Source organism: Durio zibethinus, unplaced genomic scaffold (assembly GCF_047325235.1).
Source record: "Durio zibethinus cultivar Kanyao isolate XHJ-2024 unplaced genomic scaffold, ASM4732523v1 HiC_scaffold_107, whole genome shotgun sequence".
In the NCBI taxonomy this organism is placed as follows: domain Eukaryota; kingdom Viridiplantae; phylum Streptophyta; class Magnoliopsida; order Malvales; family Malvaceae; genus Durio; species Durio zibethinus.
The window spans coordinates 1-14,393 of NW_028322730.1; the positions used below are offsets into that span (position 1 = coordinate 1).

A 14,393-nucleotide genomic window follows, 5' to 3' on the forward strand; every position below is an offset into this window, starting at 1 on the left:
ATAAAAAGAGATGCGACTTCCCCCTACATATTTTATACTTTCTCCTACAAAAAAACTTGTAATGCCTACTCCATTTGTAATTCCATCGATTACTCGCCTATCAAAAAAATGAGTTAGTTCGGACAATCCTCTTATACCTTTTGTTAAGGATATTGAATAAAACGTATCTATGTAACCACGATTATATGACCAATCGTATATCAAATATATTATTTTATCCAAGAAAATTCTTTTAGGACCCCTTTTTGCAAACGAATTTAGTAAGTTCAAATTTTGTAAAGATGAATAAAAAGGCTTATATAAAAGGAATGCTGTAAATATTCCAAAACAAGCTATACTCACTGAAAAAGTTGCATTTGTTAAAAATTGATACCAATCCTCAAAATCATTTGAATTTTGATGTAAAAGATTTATAGATGGAGTTAATAATTTGGATAATATATCCAAATGTATTCCTTCTTGATTAAAAGGAATTGCTATGGCTCCAACAAAAAAAGTAAATAGAACCAGTATAAGCATAGGAAATAACATAGTATTATCCGATTCATGAGGATAAGAAAAAGCCTTCTTGTAGCCAAAATTCGTAATAGTAATAAGAGCCCCTTTTTTTACATTACCACCAATTCTATATGGCTTCTCATTATTATTCATTGTTAATAAATTATTCATTGTTAATAAAGGGGATAAAGGAAAATTTCTGTTAATCATTGTTTGCTCTTCTTTTTTACCCCATAGTTTTATTGAATAGAAGGAGCTACCTTTTTTGCCACTATAATTTTGAAAATTAATGTTTAAATGTCCTTCAAAAGTAAGTAAATAGATCCGAAACATATAAAATGCTGTTAATCCGGCCGTGGACCAAGCTATTATTGCAAAAATCGGTGAATACAACCAACTGTCACTAAGAATTTCATCTTTGGACCAAAAACAAGCAAGGGGTGGAATACCACAAAGAGAAAGTGTACCCACTAAAAAAGCAATTTGTGTAATTGGCACATGCTTTCTTAAACCGCCCATAAAAACCATATTCTGGCTTTTATCTGGAGAATATCCAACAATAGCTTCCATGGAATGAATAATGGATCCGGATCCTAAAAACAACAATGCCTTCGAATAAGCATGAGTAATCAAATGAAATAAAGCGGCTCGATAAGACCCCATACCTAGAGCTACCATCATATAACCCAGTTGGGACATTGTAGAATAGGCTAAACCCCTCTTAATATCTTTTTGAGCAAGAGCTAAAGTAGCCCCTAATAATACTGTTATTATACCTATCAAAGATATTAGATTCATTATGTAAGGTATAACTATGAAAAGAGGAAGAAGGCGGGCTACAAGAAAAATTCCCGCTGCTACCATAGTGGCAGCATGTATAAGAGCCGAAATAGGAGTAGGCCCCTCCATGGCATCAGGTAACCATACATGAAGGGGAAACTGCGCAGATTTAGCAACTGCGCCGGCAAATAATAAAGAGGCACATAAAGTAACAAATAAAAAATGAACCTCATTATTATAAATCACGTTATTAAATATTTCGAACAAATCTTGAAATTCGAAACTTCCCGTTATCCAATAAAAACCTAAGATTCCTAATAATAAACCAAAATCGCCTATCCGATTAGTTACAAACGCTTTTTGACAAGCGTTTGCCGCAACAGGTCGTGTGAACCAAAACCCTATTAATAGATAAGAACACATTCCAACCAATTCCCAAAAAATATAAATTTGTATCAAATTAGAACTAGTAACTAATCCCAACATTGAAGTATTGAATAAACTCATATAAGCAAAAAATCTCAAATATCCTTGATCATGAGACATATAATTGTCACTATAAATAAGAACAAAAATTCCAACAGTAGTGATTAATATTGACATAATAGAGGTAAGTGAATCAATAAAGTAGCCAAACTCGAAAGAAAAATCATTATTGATGGTCCAAGACCATCCATATTGATAGATAGAACTTCTATTTATTTGCTGAATAGACAGATCGACCGAAAAAATCATAACTATACTTAACAATAAAATATTGGGAAAAGCCCACATACGACGAAGATTTTTTGTTGCCGTCGGAAAAAGTAGGAGTCCCATTCCTATTAAAATAGGAATTGGAAGTGGCACAAAAGGTATGATCCATGAATATTGATATGTATGCTCCATAAAAACTTTTTTCTTATTCTTTCTTAATTAATCGTTTCTGATTCACCGGCTCTTATCTCTTTTGATGGAAAGGGAGCAATAATACAATCAAGATATTACAAAGTTAACTGGAATTTTCTATTATTAATCTTTTAATCTTTCTCAAATATTTCAAAAATATTCAAATTTCGAAGTTAGAAGTAATCAAATGATATCACCGAGTTACTAATGGAAAAAAAAAATATTCTTTTTTTTTTTCAAAATTATGTATCCTTTAACAGATTAATTACGAGTCTCATTCGAATTTGATTGAAAATGAAAATTGGGCATACTCTCTCTTCGAGCTTGACCAATTACCAATTAATAGAAAAAAATTCAAGTTTGTTTTTTATTAGGTAAATAAAATGGTTTTTTTACATTTTTTTGTTTTGATGTATTTTTCGTGTATAAATGGAGATGTATAAATTATAAATGTAGGACGACAAAAAAAATAGGCAGAGATAGAGAAGGAAAGACTCTTTTTTACGTTTTTTTGATTTCATCAATTCAATTTATATATCATAATAGATCCTAATCTATCCTATAGATTTGAATGGAGATATAAAAAAGAAAGGTACCAATAAATTAAATACAAATTCTTCTTTTTTTCTGGATAGTGTATGGAATATAAATAAAAAAAGGTTATATCATATTTTTTTTTTTTTTTTTTTCTAGAATAGAAGCATTTTATGTTATTTTCCCATCTCTATTTAGTTCTTATGAAATTTATATAGTAGTATATAGATAATTATAATCTAGAAAATCTATTAATCTAGAAAATCTATAGGAATAGATAAATAATGACATAAAGACACCGATCATTTTGTTTTAAAAATAGATGTCTTTGACATCCAACTATAGCACTAAATAACCTTTTTTTTGAATGGCAGTTCCAAAAAAACGTACTTCTACATCAAAAAAGCGTATTCGAAAAAATGTTTGGAAAAAGAAAGGATATTGGGCGGCGTTGAAAGCTTTTTCATTATCGAGATCTATTTTTACGGGTAATTCAAAAAGTTTTTTTGTACGACAAATAATTTTTTTTTAATCTGAATTGGTTTAACTCGAATAAGATACAAAGGTTTTCTTTTTTGAATATCTTTTTTTTTTTCATTTCCGGGATGGGGATTCTCATTTTCCCCATCGCCCCATTTGGTATCTTAGTGTTATAATAATTTGTTATTTTTATAATATTCAATTTCAATTTATAATAATAAATAATTAAATAATTAAATAATAAAAATTTGTATATTTATACTATAGCTATATCGGAGCACATATATATAAGAGCTTTAACTGGGTTGTTGAAACTAATCCATTAAGTTTCAATTTTGTAACTTTATGAATCATTATTTCTCTGAATTACTATATATCCTTCCCTTGCTTTCAACCCAATTGAGAAAACTCCCTTTATAATTTAGTGGATATACAAATAATGTATCAATTTAAAATGATCTAAAAAAATTCTATGTTTGTATAAGAAGATGAATCAAGACATATTTTTAGAATTCGAAATTCGAAATACTTTTTTGAAGTATGGTACAATTATGACAGGAATCGAAACGCTTTTTATATAACGTAACGTGTACAACCCAATATCTAGTTGGTTTGATAAATCCTTAAAACGCAAAATCCTAACGATTAATACAAAGCTATGCAAATTACATAAATCTTTTGAAATCATTGGATGTGGTGCTGAAATTGTGATCTCTAAAAATAATATTTTTTCATTCATTTATTCATTCAATTGATAAGCATTTTTTTTTTTATAGATTCATAAAAATCATATAAAAGAATGAGAGATGAATCATTAAAAAATTAAAATGATAAAGAACATTTTTTTGTTGAATTCTATCTATGAATTGAAGTTACAACTAGTTAGTTTAGTTACAATAGAGGAGTTCTCTTTTAGGAAAACACAAACTATAAAATCTCTGTTGAAATAATTAAATATTAAATTAAATATTAAATAAAAAAAAGGATAATTAAATAAAACGATAAATAATAAAGATTCTTTTTGAACCTTCAAATTGCTATTTAAACGAGTTTTTATTCATCAATTTAAATTAAATGCTTCTTTTACATTTTACATTGAATTGACCCCTTCACCTTCAATCTCGACGATTGAATAAAAAATGGCTTATTATGATTTCGAGCAAGCCGCTATGGTGAAATCGGTAGACACGCTGCTCTTAGGAAGCAGTGCTAGAGCATCTCGGTTCGAGTCCGAGTAGCGGCATAGTATCTTCTAAAAGAGATAGAATAAGTCCTATAATGAATTTAATTCCTGATTTCCATTCCATAAAATCTAGAAACCCTCGCTTTTTTCAGAATTCTTATGATTTTTTCAACTTTAGAGCATATATTAACTCATATATCCTTTTCGGTCGTTTCAATTGTAATTACAATTCATTTTTTAACCTTATTCTTATTAGTCGATGAAGTCGTAGGACTATATGATTCATCAGAAAAGGGCATGATAGTTACCTTTTTCTGTATAACAGGATTATTAGTCACTCGTTGGATTTATTCAGGACATTTCCCATTAAGTGATTTATATGAATCATTAATCTTTCTTTCATGGGGTTTCTCCCTTATTCATATGGTTTACTATTTTAAAAAGCGTAAAAATGATTTAAGCGCAATAACCGCACCAAGTGTTATTTTTACCCAAGGCTTTGCCACTTCGGGTCTTTTAACCAAAATGCATCAATCCGCAATATTAGCGCCTGCTCTCCAATCCCAGTGGTTAATGATGCACGTAAGTATGATGGTATTAGGCTATGCAGCTCTTTTATGTGGATCATTATTATCAGTAGCTCTTCTAGTCATTACATTTCGAAAAGCCATAAAAATTATTGGTAAAAACAATAATTTATTAAATCAGTCATTTTCGTTTGGCGAAATCCAATACATGAATGAAAGAAGCAATGTTTTATTAAACACTTATTTTCTTTCTTCTAAAAATTTTTACAGGTATCAATTGACTCAACAATTGGATCGTTGGAGTTATCGTATTATTAGTCTCGGGTTTATCTTTTTAACCATAGGAATTCTTTCGGGAGCCGTATGGGCTAATGAGGCGTGGGGATCATATTGGAATTGGGACCCAAAGGAAACTTGGGCATTTATTACTTGGACCGTATTCGCGATTTATTTACATACCCGAACAAATAAAAATTTGGAAGGTGTAAATTCCGCACTTGTGGCTTCTATGGGATTTCTTATAATTTGGATATGCTATTTTGGGGTCAATCTATTAGGAATAGGTTTACATAGTTATGGTTCATTTACATTAACATCTAATTGAATTGAATAAAAAGGCTAAGCCTAACAAATACTAAGATAGGACAGCGTATATATAAGAAAACTTATTGTAAGCTGTCAAGAACCTTTTGAATCACTCCACTACTTGATTCAAAAGGTTCTAACAAAAGCCAAAGATGTCTGATTAAAATTCAATTTAATTCTTTTACCTTTTTTTACTTAACTTAAACTTAAGAGAAGAAAAAAGACTTCTTTCTTTTTTTTTTCACTGTACAACGAACAATTTTAAAAATCATAGGATTACTTTTTGATTTTTTGTTTTATTCATCAAAACTATCTATAAAAATAATTATATAGAATAGTTTCGACCTTCTCACCTGATAATGAGAGGACAAAATCCGGATAAATACCAATACCTATTACTGGTAGAAAGATAGAGATCGAAACAAATAACTCTCGTGGTCCAGAATCAAAAAAATAAGAACTTTGAGCATTAAATAGCTTGTATCCATAGAACATTTGACGTGACATAGATAATGAATAAATAGGAGTTAATATCATTCCAATTGACATTACGAAAGTAATTAGTATTTTTGGCATTAAAAAATATTTTTGGCTGGTAATTATTCCAAAAAAGACTATCAACTCTGCAACAAAACCACTCATGCCCGGTAATGCAAGAGAAGCCATCGATAAGATACTGAACATCGTAAATATTTTTGGAATCGGAATAGCCATTCCACCCATTTCGTCGAGATAAAAAAGACGCATTCTATCATAACTCGTTCCTGCCAAGAAAAAAAGTGCAGCACCGATAAATCCATGAGATATTATTTGTAAAATAGCTCCGTTGAGTCCCGTATCAGTTATAGAGCCAATTCCTATAATTATGAAACCCATATGAGATACGGAGGAATAGGCTATTCTTTTTTTTAAATTCCGTTGACCAAGAGATGTTGAAGCTGCATAAATTATTTGCATTGTACCCACTATTATCAACCAGGGAGAAAATATGGAATGAGCGTGGGGTAATAATTCCATATTGATGCGAACTAATCCATACGCTCCCATTTTTAATAAAATTCCGGCTAGAAGCATACAAGTACTGTAATGTGCCTCCCCATGGGTGTCTGGTAACCACGTATGTAAGGGTATAATCGGCGATTTGACAGCAAAAGCAATAAGAAATCCAATATAGAATATGATTTCCAGTGCGACAGGATACGATTGATTAGCTAATGTTTCAAAATTTAATGTTGGTTCATTAGAACCGTATAAACCGATACCCAAAACTCCTATTAATAAAAAAATGGAACCCCCCGCAGTGTACAAAATAAATTTTGTAGCCGAGTACAGACGTTTCTTTCCCCCCCACATGGATAGAAGTAGATAAACGGGAATTAATTCGAACTCCCACATGATGAAAAAAAGTAAAAGGTCTCGAGAAGAAAATGATCCTATTTGACCACTGTACATTGCTAGCATCAAGAAATGGAATAATCGCGAATCTCGAGTAACTGGCCAAGCCGCCAAAGTAGCTAAAGTAGTGATAAATCCTGTCAGTAAAATGGGCCCTATAGAAAGTCCATCTATTCCCAATCTCCAGTAAAAATCAAAAAAATTTATCCATTTATAATCTTCCTCCAGCTGGATTAATGGATCGTCCAATCGGAAATGATAACAAAATGCATAGGTTGTTAGAAGGAGTTCAAATATGCATATACACATAGTATACCACTTAATTAGCTTATTTCCTCTATGAGGAAGAAAGAAAATTAAAGAACCTGCAGATATTGGTAAAACTACAATTATTGTTAACCAAGGAAAATAATTCGTGGTAAAGACAAGATGCACTTGGACCAGAAAAACCCGTGCTCAAAAAAGATTTTTTTTGAGCACGGGTTTTTTCAGTAAAAAAAAAATAAAATGGATTCAAAATGTATTCAAGTGGGGTTTTCGGGAACGTATCAATAAGCTAGACCCATACTTCGAGTTGTTTCATGCCATAAATAAACTCGAACGCTCAAGAAATCTGTTGGACAAGCGGATTCACATCTCTTACAACCAACACAGTCTTCTGTTCTTGGAGCGGAAGCAATTTGCTTAGCTTTACATCCATCCCAAGGTATCATTTCTAACACATCGGTGGGGCAGGCTCGGACACATTGAGTACACCCTATACATGTATCATAAATTTTTACTGAATGTGACATGGGATCTATAATTTTTTGAACATCATAAAATTTCAATCTAGTAAACTTGTAAATGAATCATTATAGTTAAACACCAGATGAATCAACGATTTACCAGAAATTTTCTAATCAATTTCCTTCGGGATCAACTCATAAGAAAGGACCAAGATACTTTGATTTCTTACGTTTTCGAAAACATGATGTAGATTCCAACATATTGGACATGCTAATTCAAATTGGTGAATCTTATAATTTAATATTATTAATATTACTTATTCAACAAAGTTGATTGATTGATACGCGTTGATTTTCTGTTACGATAAATTGAGGAAACAATAGCTGATCCAATAGCTGCTTCAGCGGCTGCAATAGCTATAACAAAAATTGATAAAATATTTCCTTTTAATTGCCGACTATCAAAAAAATCAGAAAATGTTACAAAATTTATATTAACCGCATTCAGTATAAGTTCAAGACACATAAGGGCCCGAACCATATTTCGACTCGTGATCAATCCATAAATACCGATAGAAAATAAATAGGCACTCAAAACAAGTATATGTTCGAGCATCATTGACCAACTCCTTATCAATTTCGATTCATTTTAATATGAACAATAATTCAACGGATTTGATTGACTAGAATAGAATATAACAAAAAGAATATATTGGAAATATCTCGAATAAACGAATTTCTATTTTATATTTTATACACGAACAAGAATTCAAGGAAAATAGATGCGATAAGACAGAAAAAAGTTTAATTTGGATTGCTTGCTATTCCTAGTTAGAAAGATTTATTACTGACGAGCCACAGCAATTGCACCTATCAAAGCAACTAAAAGAATTAGTGAAATGAATTCAAATGGAAGAAAAAAATCTGTTGCTAAATGAATTCCAATTTGTTGACTATTACTTATCAAATCTTGTTCTATAATTTGGTTTGATCTTGTAGTCCAAATAATCCCGTACCATGATGTATCTAATATAGTAGTAATTAGCGAAACAAGAATACTTGTACAAATCAACGAAGTAAGGCCATTCCCAATGGTCCACAGATTAAAATTTTTATAATATTCTGAACCATTCATGAACATCACAGCAAATAGGATTAAAACATTTATGGCTCCCACATAAATAAGAAGCTGGGCAGCAGCTACAAAATGAGAATTTGAGAGAATATAGAATAAGGATATACAAACAAGAACCAATCCCAATGAAAAGGCAGAAAAAATTGGATTGGTAAGTAATACCACTCCCAGGCCCCCTAATATAAGACCCGATCCCAGAAAAACTAAAAGAAAATCGTGTATTGGTCCAGGCAAATCCATTATATGTAAAATAAGAGATAAATAAATCGAAATGCTTTTCATGATCTTATTGACCCGACCAGGAATTTTTTTTTTATGATACGTTCCTAATTGAATAAAATCCTAATCTATTAGGTGTGAATTGATCTAAGTACAATTATTGTTTCGTTTTTAATTCTTTTTTTTTGTTCGGTTCGAAAGGGTATTTTGTTTTTTGAAACTATATATTTCGAAATAATTACGAATATATTAATAGATTTTCAAGAAAAATGAATTCGAAATTCTTATCAACCAGTTAATTTGTAATTGAATTTTTATTTATTGACCAAACAAAGAGTAAAGGCCTCATTCTTTTAAGTCAAACCAAATATTCTTTTAACTTAAACCAAAACGGAACCTTAAAAGAATTGGAAATTTCTCTTTAATAGAATAGGAGGTTTACTTACTCAGTTTTTCTTTGAGGCGAATTCAAAATTGTTCGAATTGTATAATCGTCAATTACTGACATTGGTAAACGGCCCAAAGCAATTTGATTATAATTCAATTCGTGACGGTCGTAAGTAGAAAGTTCATATTCTTCAGTCATTGATAAACAATTTGTTGGACAATACTCAACGCAGTTACCACAAAATATACAAATTCCGAAATCAATACTGTAATTAAGCAATCGTTTTTTTCTAATATCCGTTTCAAATTTCCAATCAACAACAGGCAGATCTATAGGGCATACACGAACACATACTTCACAAGCAATGCATTTATCAAATTCAAAATGGATTCGCCCACGGAAACGCTCTGATGCGATTAATTTTTCATAAGGGTATTGAATAGTTACAGGTAAACGATTTGCGTGGGATAAGGTAATCATGAAACCTTGACCAATGTACCTTGCTGCTCGGACTGTTTGGTGGCCATAATTCATGAACCCAGTTACCATAGGGAACATATCGTGAATATCTATGAATAATTTTATGTTTGTTTCTTTCTCTTGTTTGAACCAAGTCATGAATCTCGTATTCTTTTTTTCTTTACAGTGAAAGAAGTTGGAAAGAAGTTGTTAATAATAGATTACCGAGAGAAATGGGTAAAAGAAATTTCCATCCAAGATTTAATAATTGGTCCATTCTTAACCTAGGTAAAGTCCATCTTGTTGCGATAGAAATAAACAAAAACAAATAAGTTTTAGCTAATGTAATAAAGATACCAATTGTCGTTCCAAAGATTCCATTCATTTTATTTATTTCAAATAGCTCAGGGACGAATACGTACGGAATGGAAATATTCCAACCCCCCAAGTAAAGAACTGTTACAAATAAGGAAGAAAGTAATAGATTTAGATAGGAAGCAACATAAAATAAACCAAATTTGATACCCGAATATTCGGTTTGATACCCTGCTACTAATTCTTCCTCGGCTTCTGGTAAATCAAAAGGTAATCTCTCACATTCTGCTAGAGAAGAAATTAGAAAAACGATAAACCCTATTGGCTGACGCCACAAATTCCATCCCCAAACCCCATATTTTGATTGCGCCTCAACTATATCAACTGTACTTGAGCTGTTAGATAATTATAGTCGATGATAACATCACTGTTCCCATCGCTAGTCCAAAACCGTACATGAGGTTTTCAACTCATACGGCTCCTCGTGGGTCACAAATAAATTTAAGGACCGAATCAGTATTATTTCTCTTCGTATGGTTGTAGAATAGATAGAGAAAAAATGGATTGGAAGGTCCAAAATTATACCAATGGAATTCTGTCTGCTATATTATGAAGAATAAAAAAAGTGCTTCTGAATTGATCTCGCCCGTTACTAATTTCAATTTTTATTTGTTGAGTAATAACTTAAGCCTTCAATAAAATACTTCTTGTAGAAATATCAATAGATATTTCAACCCATTGTTTTCGATTACGAAAAAAATTAAATATTACATTAGCTCATAAATCATGACACAGATTATATCTCTCTATATATATGAAAGAAAGAATAAAAAAAAAAAAAATATTTATTTTTTATTCTTTCTTTTTCGTTCCTATTCTTCTTTCTGATCTGAGAAAATTACGAATGGGGGCTTAAACTAAAAAATAGTAAAGGATTATTTCGTTCCTGATAGTCATTACTTTAATCGGTGGATAGGAGCATACTCTGGACCGGAATCGTGGGTAGTACTGCCTACTCATTTCTACTAATTTAAAGCCCCAATTAGTATTCTTTTTATGTTATCCAGAAATATCCTTTTTATATAATTTACATAATCTCCATTACTAATCCTTTGTGTATTTTGGTGTTCCTAACCATCCACTCATTTTTTTGTTCAATCCCCCGTTTGGTTTGGCAATACATGTATGGGAATCTATACAAAGGATAGCCAAAACTCTATACGGTTGATCTTTTGAGCCCGCTTCAAGCTAGATTGACTAATCAACCCGTCTTGGGGTAAAGACTTCTTCCACTTATGTTTTCTTCCACTTAACTCTTGTACATAGGAAATGAGATTAAATTTTTTTTTGTTTAATTTACTGCGAATTTATAAGCTGCTTTCTTTCACTCATATATAACTATCTAATTTAGTTTATCAACCTGAAGGATAATAAAATAACGAAGATATCTATTCAATCCATTCAGCTTATTTTATAGAACGAAAGGAATAGGGAAAAGAAAAGTTTATATTTCAACGAATCGCACGTAGAGATATTGATAAAACACATAGAGTTAATGGTATTTCATAACTAATCGATTGAGCAGCAGCTCGCAGACCACCTAAAAAGGAATATTTATTATTTGATCCGTATCCTGACATAAGAAGTCCAACAGGAGCAATACTTGAAATGGCAATCCATAAAAAAATACCGATATTGAGATCGGCTAAAATAAGGCGAGAGCTAAAAGGAATTACTGAAAAACTTAGTAAAATGGATATGACTGCTATAGACGGTCCAATACGGAATAAACGAGTATTTCCTCTAGATGGAAGAATATTCTCTTTGAAAAGCAGTTTTGTTCCATCTGCTAGAGCTTGAAGAATTCCCAAAGGGCCGGCGTATTCAGGCCCAATACGTTGTTGTATTCCTGCAGATATTTCTCTTTCTAACCATACAATTACTAGTACACCTATTGTGATTCCCAATACAAGAGTCAAAATAGGGACAAACATCCATATGATCCCATAGACCTCTTTTAAGGATTCCAATCTGTAAAAGGAATTGATATCTTCTACTTCTGTTGTATAAATTATCATTTCAACGATCAACTTCTCCCATAATGATATCTATGCTACCTAGTATCGTCATAATATCAGCCAATTTCATTCTTTTAACTAACTGAGGAAGAATTTGCAAATTGATAAAACCCGGCGGGCGAATTTTCCATCTCCAAGGAAAACCACTTTGATCTCCTATCAGAAAAATTCCTAATTCTCCCTTTGGGGCTTCCATTCTCGCATAAAGTTCTTGTCTCGGTAATTCAAATGTAGGAGAAGGTTTTTTACTAATGAATCGATATTCAAAATCATTCCATTCTGGATCCCTTTCTCGATCAAAACATCGGATTTCTAAATTCTCATAGGGACCCCCCGGAATTCCTTCCAGGGCCTGTTGAATTATTTTTATGGATTCCGTCATTTCACTGATTCGGACTAAATAACGAGCTAATGAATCTCCTTCTTTTTGCCACTGGATTTCCCAATCAAATTCGTCGTAACACTCATAATGATCAACTTTACGAAGATCCCATTTGATTCCAGAGGCTCGTAGCATTGGGCCGGATAGACCCCAATTTATTGCTTCTTCTCCACCAATAACCCCTACCCCTTCAACTCGTTCTAAAAAAATAGGATTTCGCGTAATAAGTTTTTGATATTCAACAATTCCTGTTAAAAAATAATCACAGAAATCCAAACATTTATCTATCCAGCCATAGGGTAGATCGGCCGCTACTCCTCCGATACGAAAATAATTATGCATCATTCTCATACCGGTGGCAGCTTCGAATAGATCATATACTAATTCTCTTTCTCTGAAAATATAGAAAAAGGGGGTCTGTGCACCAATATCGGCCATAAAAGGTCCAAGCCATAATAGATGAGAAGCTATACGACTCAACTCCAACATAATTACTCTGATATAGCTGGCTCTTTTAGGGACTTGAATATTGCCCAATTGTTCTGGTCCATTTACGGTTATTGCTTCCGTGAACATAGTGGCTAAATAATCCCAACGTGTTACATAAGGCAAATATTGTATAATTGTTCGGTTTTCCGCAATTTTTTCCATTCCTCTGTGTAAATAACCTAATATTGGTTCACAGTCAACAACATCTTCACCATCTAGAGTAACGATGAGACGAAGAACACCGTGCATTGATGGGTGGTGAGGTCCCATATTGACTATCATAAGGTCTTTTTCTGTAGCTGATAGATTCATAAGTTTTTCCTCGATTCATTCTTACATGAATTGTTGAAAACGAAAAGAAGTACATCAAAATGAAAAATATAATAAATCGACTAATTCAATCAAATTAACGATTTTTTGATTCCCGAATATCCAACTCACTAATTAATTCTTTATAACGTATGTTATTTTTCTTTGATAAATAAGACAGAAGCCGTTGACGTTTTCCTAGAATTTTACGTAGACCTCTCTGAGATAAATAGTCTTTTTTGTGCAATTCCAAATGTGAAGTAAGTCTTCGTATCTTATTGGTGAAACTGACTATTTGAAATTCAACGGACCCCTTGTTTTCTTCTTTTTTTTCTTGAAAAATAACTGAGATGAATGAATTTTTTACCATAAAACAAAAATTTCTCTCCCCCTTTTTTTGAATGTGAATTTTACTGATCAGTAATAATAATAATACCATTCATTTTAATATGCACAATGATTTTAAGTTCGTTATGAACTTTATAATTTTTTCAAATAAAATTAATCAATCCGGTTTTCAATCATAATATATGGAAAAATGTACCATTGACGAATTTTCAAACGCGGATACATATGTATCCTTACCATACTGAAACGACTGCCATTATTACTATTAAACCAATAGCGATTCATACAAGCTAAATCTTCTAATCGATAATTGGGCCAAAGAAAGAACTTTAATTTAATTAGTTTCTTTTTATCACTATCAAGATGTTTGTTTTTATTCAAAACTTGACCACAGTTTTTTACATTATTTAAAAATACTGGATTTCTATGCATACCATTTTTATCCCTTGAATTGAAAGAAATTCGAATTCGCAATTCTCTCCGGTGGTTAGGGGATAAAATATTTTCAGGAATAAACAAATCATAATGATTTTTGTCTTTATTTTCAGTCATTTTTTGATGTCTTGCAATGGATTCATCAAAATTATTTTTTTCAATATAGTTTTTTTTTTTGCGTCTTTTTTTTTTTTTGCGTCTTTGATTAATTTCATGTTTATTTTTATGAACCAATGAA

General features: G+C 31.6%; 1 protein-coding gene across 1 annotated transcript; it reads right to left on the minus strand.

Annotated features, from left to right (window-relative positions):
* Window positions 1-9,142: 9,142 nt before the first annotated feature.
* Window positions 9,143-13,791, minus strand: LOC149509808 (NAD(P)H-quinone oxidoreductase subunit H, chloroplastic). Its single transcript, XM_089757657.1, has 2 exons — window positions 11,640-13,791; window positions 9,143-10,519 (listed from the first exon to the last, which is right to left on the minus strand). The coding sequence occupies exon 1, from the start codon at window positions 13,373-13,375 to the stop codon at window positions 12,194-12,196; it is 1,182 nt and encodes a 393-aa protein (XP_089613783.1). The 5' UTR covers window positions 13,376-13,791; the 3' UTR covers window positions 9,143-10,519; window positions 11,640-12,193.
* Between the last annotated feature and the right edge of the window lie 602 nt (window positions 13,792-14,393).